This window comes from Solanum tuberosum, unplaced genomic scaffold (genome assembly GCF_000226075.1).
Source record: "Solanum tuberosum cultivar DM 1-3 516 R44 unplaced genomic scaffold, SolTub_3.0 scf00363, whole genome shotgun sequence".
Lineage (NCBI taxonomy): Eukaryota > Viridiplantae > Streptophyta > Magnoliopsida > Solanales > Solanaceae > Solanum > Solanum tuberosum.
In genome coordinates, this window is record NW_006239298.1 from 53281 (window position 1) to 64050 (window position 10770).

Below are 10770 nucleotides of genomic sequence, written 5' to 3' on the forward strand. Positions count from 1 at the left end.
AAACACTGTCTGAAATAGTAGAAGCACTTATCCAAACACTTTTTCACGTTGCGAAGAAGACTTAATAAGTAATAAATAATTTTTGTATGAAATTATTAGTCTTACTTCTAAAATAATAATAATAATAATAATAATAATAATAATAATAATAATAATAATAATAATAATAATAATAATAATAATAATAATAATAATAATAATAATAATAATAATAATAATAATAATAATAATAATAATAATAATAATAATAATAATAATAATAATAATAATAATAATAATAATAATAATAATAATAATAATAATAATAATAATAATAATAATAATAATAATAATAATAATAATAATAATAATAATAATAATAATAATAATAATAATAATAATAATAATAATAATAATAATAATAATAATAATAATAATAATAATAATAATAATAATAATAATAATAATAATAATAATAATAATAATAATAATAATAATAATAATAATAATAATAATAATAATAATAATAATAATAATAATAATAATAATAATAATAATAATAATAATAATAATAATAATAATAATAATAATAATAATAATAATAATAATAATAATAATAATAATAATAATAATAATAATAATAATAATAATAATAATAATAATAATAATAATAATAATAATAATAATAATAATAATAATAATAATAATAATAATAATAATAATAATAATAATAATAATAATAATAATAATGAGTAAAAAGTTACCACTGATGAATGCCTCAAATTGCTTCAATGATGTTTACGAAGGAGGGTGAAAATAATGAGGATGAAGAAAGCGATGAAAGAATCCTTTGTATTTTGGGTAAGCCAAATAAAAATCCTAAACAAACTCCTATTATTAATTTAGAGTTTAAGTTATCATATAATACTCTTTTTATTATTTTTATTTAAATATTAGTAATGTATGAGTATATTAAGAGAAATAAGTATTTCTAAAAATGAACAAACAATGTAATTTTAATATCCACTGTTAGTAGACTGTAGTTAATCTCTAAAATATTTATGTTTAACATTTTAAAATTAGAATTTAAATTATATAAAATATATTCCTTTTAAAGAATGAGTTGGCCTGACATTGCCTACAAACCGCATAGTGATGAATTGGACTGACTATTTTTTGGGCCACCAATATAATGGGCTAACCCAACCCGTAAAATTCCAAAAGGAATGGTGCTGGCCCATATTAACCGCTATATTTTGTAACTAGCTAGATTAAATATATTCTCCTAATATTCAACATGCAAATTATATTATTCATTTGTTTGTCTTGTTCTCGAGTAATTAGCTCCTTGTCAAAAATCGAAGAGTTTATGGAATTCTTATTCTTCTCTGAACCTTTAAAATGAAAGTCAACATAGCGAGGGGAAGGAAAGTAAATGTGTATATAACATATGGATTAGTTTCTCTCTCTAATCTGTGTAGTATGACATAACAACTACTAAAAAAATTACAGTATTATTTTTCCATTGAAAATTCTCACCGGAAATTGTTCAATGTTATTTTCACATATGTCTTGATTGAATCAGTGAGAAAAACAAAAATGTTTAGTGGCTATTCCAATATTTGAATGAAAATCTGCTTTTTGTCATGCGTTTTAATTCACAGTGAGTTGGTTCGATGAGAGTACGATGGAAAAAATAATATTTTATAGTAGCACATAATTATTACTCTGTTAGAGTCAAATCTTTTATTTTTTGAAGTGCTACTTTAATTTGGTAGGCCTCCCTAATTAATATTGTGATATATACATTGAGAAAAGTTGAACAAGCAGAGTATAATGTAACTGAATGTGACGATGGAGTTACAGGCAAATAGTAAATTTGCTGCCTTTGAGTGGTGTGTCCTCAAGATGTGAAGGAGGAAATACAGAAAGCCATACATGTTTGGGTGCTGAAATTTAGATGGTTTTGTTTGTTCATGTGGCGTGTCTGGTCCATAATCTAGGCTTCTTCACATGTTCTTCTGTCAACCCTCTCCTTATCGTATGCATTTATTGACTATTTTTTTTTTTTATGTACGTCCCCATCACCGTTATGTTATAAGTTCGCCTATGGATTAAGAGTTTGGAATTCTAAATTTCGTTAATAACCGTTAATCAACGAGTTCATAAATTAATATACAATAAATATTTAATTAATTTTCTAGTACAAATAAAGAGTCTACGGAAAAGATACGGGGTTCGTCCGAACCCATGAACCCCACCTAGCTCCGCCTCGTATATTGTTCACTGTTTTACGCGTTTCTGCTACATAGTATCTCTTTTTTTCTTCTCCGACTCTCTTTCTTGTTTACTACTCCTATATCTTTTCTTTCATTTTCAATAGTACTACTATATAATCTGGATGTTCATTTATGCTCGCAATTAAATCTAAGACTCCCTCGATCAGTCCTCCGTCTCAAAATACTTTTCACTCTTGCTACAAATATTTGTTATTTTAGAAGTTTAAGATAAAATTAAATGTGTATTTTTATCCCTAATTGTAATTGTTCGAAGACGAAGACGACAAACACCGTACAAGATAAATGAGTAATGAATAAAAAATATATCCTAATATATAAATGTGGGTGAAACTATCAAACACCTCCTGATTAGTGATTTCTTAAGATCATGTAAATAAAAAACGGGCCACAAAAAATATTTTGAGACAAGAAAATACAATCTTTATTGTATACGTAATTTTGAATTGATGTTATTTATAAGAATTGCAGTTAACTCTCGTCTCTCAGCGCAATGGCGTGGGTGTGGGTGTGGGTGCAATGAGTTAGAGTTTAATCCGCAAAATTTCGATAGGTCTGCAACGCCTCGCTCAGCAGCATAATAGTTATTTCTTTTTTCAACACCGTCATTAACGCGTGGGCATTAATGAAATATCTAGATTTTAATTTTCATTGTTCATTTTAATTTGTTGCAAGTTTTTTCTTTTTTCTTTTTTCTTACTAGAGCTCATATATTTTAAAACAAAAATAGAAGAATAAATTACATGAAATATTTGAATATGCAAACTGTGCACCGTCTTGAGAAAACATAATGTGAAAAACGTTTTTTTTTCTTAATAAGATTTCTCTAGGATTGAATATAGCTAGTTAATTAAAGCAAAATTGTATTAGCCCATTTCATGATTTTCAAAATAGTTACCAGTCAATTATCACTCTAATTAGTTCTCATTATTTTTTTACTGTATACAGCAAATGTCTGCGACACACACCAAAAAGTAGGATTTGAATTTCAGTGGTTTCAAAAAAAAATTTAATATAAATCTGATCCATAAATTTATATTTTATAAAAAATAAAATTCATAATTTAATTTCGCAAAAAAAAAAATTAATGCTTGACGTGCAGAGATTGTTCGTACAATGTAGAGAATTTTTTCAATGAATAACTAGTCACTCCTATTGTTTATCTATTGTTCATTGGATTTTTATAAAATTATGTGTATCTAAAAAATTTCAATAACATGTAAAGCAAATATTTATTTATAAAAATACATGAAAATATGTAATTTATTATTTGGTATTGTAGGATTATTTTTTTTAAGGATTTAGTAGGATATTTCAATACTTTATTTATGACTATAATTTGCTCATTTAATAAAATTATACAAATTTGGGAAAATTTTGATAATGGTCAGAAATTATGAGGATTTATATTTTATGAAAAGCTACAATTAAAAAAAAAAAACTTTAAATCAATCTGATTTAAAAAAATTAGTTAAAATAATATCCAAATAGACTTGAATTTTGTATTTAGTCAACCACTTTCCCCTAACATAAGTTTTATTTTTGTGCAAATGAGTGTGAACAAACCCGCCGGTGGTTACAAGAGTAGTTACTACCGGCTGCTCCAGCCGTCCGCTTGGTAATCACTTTCATTGTTAGGCATTTACTATTTACCATCATTTCTCTCATTTTATACTATCCATCCCTCTTTTAACACTTTTCTTTTCTAGTTCATCTAAAATAAATAATATTATAATAAAAATAAAGATTTTTAAATTAAAATTAAGAATATATTAATGCATCAAATAGAGATATATAATAATGAATAGACACGCAAATATCTATGTATATGAATGATATAGAAATAAATAGCTATAACTCCACTTGATGAACCAACCTAGCTATAAATTCCATTATCGATCACACTCACCCAAAACACATTACCCTTTCGTTGTTCCACGTGATAAAAAACAAAATGCGGAAGCATTTCCTCACAATTTCTCTCTTTTTTTTTTCTTTAGCTCTTCCAATTTTCAGCCAATTAAATCAATCATCAGCTTCCGTGGAATGCAAATCCTCACTTTACCCAAAACTCTGCCGCTCTCTTCTCTCCGCATTTCAGCATTCTCCTTCTAACCCAAATGACAACTACAGCAAATTCTCCGTCAAGCAATGCCAGAAAAAAGCCAACAAATTATCCAATTTAATCGCGCATTTCCTCTCAACACAGAAACAGAGATCGCTATTCGCCAATACTAAAGAGATTAGCGCATTGACCGATTGTCACCAGTTATCTGAACTCACAGTCGATTACTTAAATTCAATTTCCACCGAGCTTAAAAGAGCTGATGTCTCCACTACTTCAGAGGATTTATTTGGGAAAATCCATACATTGCTTAGTGCTGTGGTGACGAATCAGCAGACGTGTTATGAGGGACTGAAAGAAGCTGGTAGCAGTATGGTGACTGAACTATTGGCGCCGCTGAACAACGCCGCGGAAATCTATAGTGTGTCTCTTGGATTGGTGACGCATGCATTGGAGCGCGTTCGAAAATCCAGAAAGAGCGGTAGATTGTTGGCGGAACACGGAGGATTGATGGAGGAAGAGTGGGCACGACGTTCGAGATTCATCGCTTCCAAGGTAATTATCCCATTTCGAACATGTACAACACTCTCGAGATATTTTTACTTCTCCATTAAAATTATCTCAACTTTATTCCATATTATACATTTTTTGTTAAATGGATACTCAAACTATATCTCGTAATATTTTTGATGAATATTTTAATTTAGAATAATTTGAGAGACTTCCCTCAAGTTTTTGTTATTTACTTATTAGATCACTTACCTCCTTGCTTTGATTTATTGATAACAATAGCATATTAAGTCTCATAGAAAATAAAGGTAAGAAAAATTACTTCTCAATTTGATTTGACATAAAATTTAAAAAATTAATACTTTTTTAAATCTTTTATTCTTTAATTAAAGATACCTTAACATAAATCAAAATATCTTACGTGAAAAATGAAATTCAAAATTATATTTCTGCATTTACTGCTGCAAGTTGACTGCCCATTGCATTGATTGTTCCACCGCTCTCTATTATTGAAGCTACTATGTCTATACATAGATCTTTACGTCGAATTAAAAGTGCACCGTTATTAAGAAGAGTACTGCTGCCTCTACTTCTCCCATTTCAAGAACTGGTGCTCTTGCTTAATTACCCAAAATATTTACCTTACATTAAAAATTATATTTAGTAATCGAATATGTTTCTTGGTAGATCTTGTTAGGGGAGAACAATACTGTACATGACCTGACTCTCTTTTGTCTTCTACTCACAACTAGAAGGTCTCTATCCTTTGTGATGACTAGTACTCCTAAGTAGTTTGTTTGCTAAAAAAAATTAAAATCTCTTGTTAAATCAAGTATTTTTCAAAAATATATTTATAAATATATAATTTTTATTTGACTAACCAATTTTTAAAAAAATTATATGATATGAACAGAGAATTTATAGACTAATTACAAGTAATTTAGATGCTACATACCCCTATTTTCTCTATATAGTAAAAGAAATTGTTTGGTAGAGCAAATATTGCATAGTGTAAGTGATCACTCTCTTTTGTTTTCTACTAACAACTAGATGGAAATGAGAGCTGGTAGATTTTGTATCTTTCTCTTTTTCTATTGATTGGCCTGAGAAAACCACGTGATACCCTAGTTAAAAATGAAAATTACATGTACCATATTAGAACAATTAGGATTGTAAAAATAAATGAAATTTAAATATGAGGAAAATAGGTTAAAAATAACGTTTTTAAAAAAATAGTGTCTGGCTTATTTATTTCCCTTATATTACTGACATGTTTAAGTTGCCGAATTCTAGTTCTAGCTAGAGAAACGAAAAAATTGCTCCTAATTCTTGACTTTAGAGTTGTCAGAAATTAAAATGCTGGCAAAAAAAATACTTAGAACATTTGATGGAAATTTTGATTTGTGTGACTGCAAATAAATTTGAGTTATGGACCGTATGTTATGGCTTCAAAGTCAATATACAGTTGTCCCTACCTTAACTTCATTCGATTGCATCCCAAACAAACAAACATCTCTCCCAGTATAGTCCCTACATCAGTACATCTTCCTTCTTTTTTTTCTAGAATTTGGTACTTATAAATCTGCATGTGGGGAAAACAATTGGTAAATGCAAGCAACTCTGAACTCTGACATAATCATCTTCCTTCCCACATGCTCTACCAAAAAACCAATTATATTTAAAATATTTTTTTCTTGTTCAAAATATAATTAATATGCAAATCCTATAAGATTTAATTTTTATACAATTAAAAGAAAAATAAAAAATTGAAACCAACTATCATGAACTACAAAAAAAAAACTTGGCATCTTTAAAATTATGGTCCCTTTCACAAAAAAAACAAGGATCTAAGCCCCTTCACTAATGAAAGGCCAGAGGATGCAAGAAAAGAGGTGAGTGATTATTAGATTTTGGTGTGCCACCTATTGTGATCATCAAAACAAATACTATCAAATACTCAAATTTTGGAATTTTATTAGATCAAGTATTGTGTTTCCCACATGACTTGTTTATTTGGGTGTCAAGGTCCAAAGGAAAAGAGTACTTATTCTTGTGGCTTACCCAATCTCTTCTATGTGCATTTCTTTTCCAAAAATAAATATATATATATATATATATATATATTGCATGTCAATTGCTGTAAGAAAAATTAAACAAAAATGATTAAATCAGCCCTATCACAATTAATGCTAGTAATACAAAGTCAAGACATAAGAGATCAAAGTACCTACTCAAAAAGATTTTTAAGGTAAATTATGGTACTATAAATTGTTGCAAATTACATATAGTTTCATCTACCTTTATGATTTTTCATATTAAGCATTTATCTGTTTAAAGAAAACTTACGCTAGCAAACAGGTTAAACAAGCACTGGAGATGTCTCATCAAAGGGATGGAAGGATTCTTGACGAGTTAGTAGAAAATGGAGTACACATTAAGGAAACTGTAACAGTTAGCCCTTACGGTGGATGCAACTTTTCATCGATAGGAGAAGCCATTGCATTTGCACCTAATAACTCAATGATTGATGATGGCTATTTTCTCATCTACGCGAAGGAAGGATACTACGAGGAGTATATTGTCGTGGCCAAGAACAAGAAGAACATTATGTTGATTGGAGAAGGAGTTGATCGCACTGTGATTGCTGGAAATCGAAGTGTCATAGATGGTTGGACAACCTACAATTCAGCAACCTTTGGTATGTAAACTATGTCTTAATTCCCCCTCACTAATGCCATGATACATAAATTGGCTAGTACGTTGTTACCTAATTGCTACTTTTTCAAGTCACAAAAGTTCAATGTAAGGTTTTTTTTGGTCATTTTGAAATAAAATTCACAAATAGCCGCTTTTCAACCCTTACAAGTGAAAATTTTCTACAGGTGAAACTCTATCTTCAAGTGTTACTACTACATTTATTCAAAAGGTAAGCTATAGGTATCTAAATCTTTTTTTCATGTGCAGCTGTTTCAGGGGAGCGGTTTGTAGCTGTGAACATAACATTCAAGAATGTAGCTGGTCCTTGGAAGCACCAAGCTGTAGCTCTAAGGAACAATGCAGACCTTTCCACGTTCTACAGATGTCGTTTTGAGGGCTATCAAGACACATTATATGTGCACTCTTTAAGACAATTCTACAGAGACTGCGATATTTATGGTACTGTTGACTTCATATTTGGCAATGCAGCTGCAATTTTCCAAAATTGCAATCTTTTTGCTAGGAAGCCAATGCCAGACCAAAAGAACATCTTCACAGCACAAGGCCGGAGTGATCCCAACCAGAACACTGGCATTTCTATCCAGAACTGCACAATTCAAGCTGCCCCTGATTTGGCACAGGACCCGAATCTCACGTTGAGTTTTCTTGGTCGGCCTTGGCACAATTACTCAAGGACTGTTATCATGCAGTCCTATATAGGAGACGTGATCACGCCTGTTGGATGGTTAGAGTGGAACGGAACGTATGGACTAGACACCCTTTATTATGGGGAGTTTGAGAATTATGGACCAGGGGCTAATACTACAATGAGAGTACAATGGCCTGGTTATAGCTTAATGAATGCTTTACAAGCAATGAACTTTACTGTCTATAATTTCACTATGGGAGATACTTGGTTGCCTTACACAAATGTTCCTTTTTCTCAAGGACTCTAGTGGGAAATTAAATCTGTATAAATCAGATAGTTTTGTGTACTTCTGTCACATTCTTTTCTTCAATTTTATTCTTTAACTTAGTGCTAAGAAGATCCTAGCTACAGAGTATCACTATCACTTCTGCTCTAGCTGATGGGGAAAGGAATTGATATAGCTTTTTCTACTCTTTATAACATGATGTAGAAATGTTTCTACATCATGTTATTTTACATTTGTTCTACTAGCTAGATAAGCTAAGAAATGTATTTGTATAGGCTCAAAGAAAATGTCCATGTATTCAATTATCTCAGAAAATTAGCAAGAAACAATGGCAGAGCACCCTTCTCAAGAGGTGACAATTGATATCTCCTCGCTGAAAAATCACACTGTATAGATAGATAAATTGATATATATATATATATACTATTTGTTGAATCTCCTTCGACCTCTTCACATATATACTTCATTATGTGAAAATCATAGAGTCCTCACTGCCAGAGACTGCTTAATTTGTTTGAGCTGTTATTGTTTTGAAAAAAAAAATGAAACTTCCTATTGTCCCAATTCATGTGGTGACGTTTGACTGAACATAAAGTTAAAGAAAGTAAAAATAACTTTTAAAGCTTGTGGTTTGTACGAGTCATAGATATTTGTATAGCTATAAGTATCTTATTAAAGATTAAATTTGAAGTGTAAAGTGAAATAATGAAAAGAGGAAAAAAAAAACAGACTATAAAAATATGACACCTAAATTAACAGTTTTTGAAGTTTTAAACAAAATTGAAAAGATGAGTTTGAAATTCTTACAAAAACTGCTCAAACAAACAGTATTTGTAAAAAGAAACTCAAATCTTTTTTGTTGCTAAATCTACTTTTGAATAGTAATTTTAAACAAAGGCCTAATATTATCCAATCATGACTTGTGTAAATTTCTTTTCCTGCCAAGCTGGTGGCCTGCCTTCATGAACTTTTTTGGATGAAAAGGTGGAAACATACAAGACAAATGAAAAGAAAGCATATCATAAAGTAAAAGAAAAGGAAATAATGCATAAAAAGTACTCTAGTATATATTGTAAAAAGTATCATTTAGACGGTGTTGGAATATAATGCAAAAAATTTGAAACTTAAAGCATGAGATAATTTTGTCAGTGGATTTTCCTTGGTGCCTTTGCCATCATTTTTATTTTGGATCTCGTATCAGAAATATTATAGAATAAAACATTAGGATATATACTCATGTAGAATTTAGTGTTGATTCTTGAGATAAGTTAGAATATTATCCTCTTGAACAAAAACAAAGAATATTATCTCTAATTTGTACTATTTTGGTATATTTTTTTTGGTTAGATAGTCTACTTGCTTTTCGTCATTCATTGATGTACACATTATATCGTAATTAAATTATTCTGTTTACATATCTTTTGGCATTATGTATTACCTAAAAGAATAAAAATAAAAAATAGAATAGAATCGCATTGATTTTCTTGATCATTCAGGTATTAAGTAAAAATGAACCATTGTTGATTAATTAGGTTTCGAGTGTAGAGAATCTCAATCAAACATGATATTTTTCTCTCCTCATCCATTTTCCTCCTCATTTTTCATGACAGAAGTAAGATTTGCGTACAATTTACTTTCCTTAAACCCTAGTCATTTTCCTTGTGGATGAATTTTTTTTGACTTCTGTTGATTTTTTTTTTATTTTTTTGTTGTAAAAGATGATATACCTATTTACTACTCATCATTTTATTTTTTTGAATTGTAACTTTATTTTGTTAAAGTAATTGGAAAAGTTAACTATAGTACTTACCTTTTTATGTTGATAGTGCATCTGCTGTATCATTTTGCCCCCTTTGTTGATATTCTTTAGAAATATTGCCAACGTAAAAGCAACGCCAAGATGCTAAAAGGAATAAATTTCTAAGGCAAAAAGGAAAACCAAACAAAAAGGAAAAAATAATTCTGATAACAATCCTTTATTCCCACCTAAAATCAACAATATATATATTATGCTCACTAGTTGTGATTTCATTGTGTAAAAAAAATTGTCTAACCTCAAAAATGATCATGGGAGCAGAGGGTTTTGGTACAAAATCTGTGAATTCGAAAACTTATACAAATATGGGGTTGAATGAATATGATAGAGGAGATAAAGGAAATTCGAAGATTCTATGGATTGTAGCTTCAGTTGTTGAGAGGTCAGTTCAAAAGAATGAGAAGTCATTGAAGGGATCGAATAAGAGAGGTGTCGTGACTGTCTTCCATGGGACAAGAGCCCCTGTTTTGA

At 29.5% G+C, this 10770-nt stretch overlaps 1 protein-coding gene across 1 annotated transcript; it reads left to right on the plus strand.

Annotated features, from left to right (window-relative positions):
* Positions 1–4171: 4171 nt before the first annotated feature.
* Positions 4172–8812, plus strand: LOC102598909 (probable pectinesterase/pectinesterase inhibitor 25). The gene is made up of 3 exons (XM_015315499.1): positions 4172–4896; positions 7210–7549; positions 7816–8812. Exons 1-3 carry the CDS (start codon positions 4231–4233, stop codon positions 8502–8504), a joined length of 1695 nt encoding a protein of 564 aa, XP_015170985.1. The 5' UTR covers positions 4172–4230; the 3' UTR covers positions 8505–8812.
* The last annotated feature ends 1958 nt before the right edge of the window (positions 8813–10770 follow it).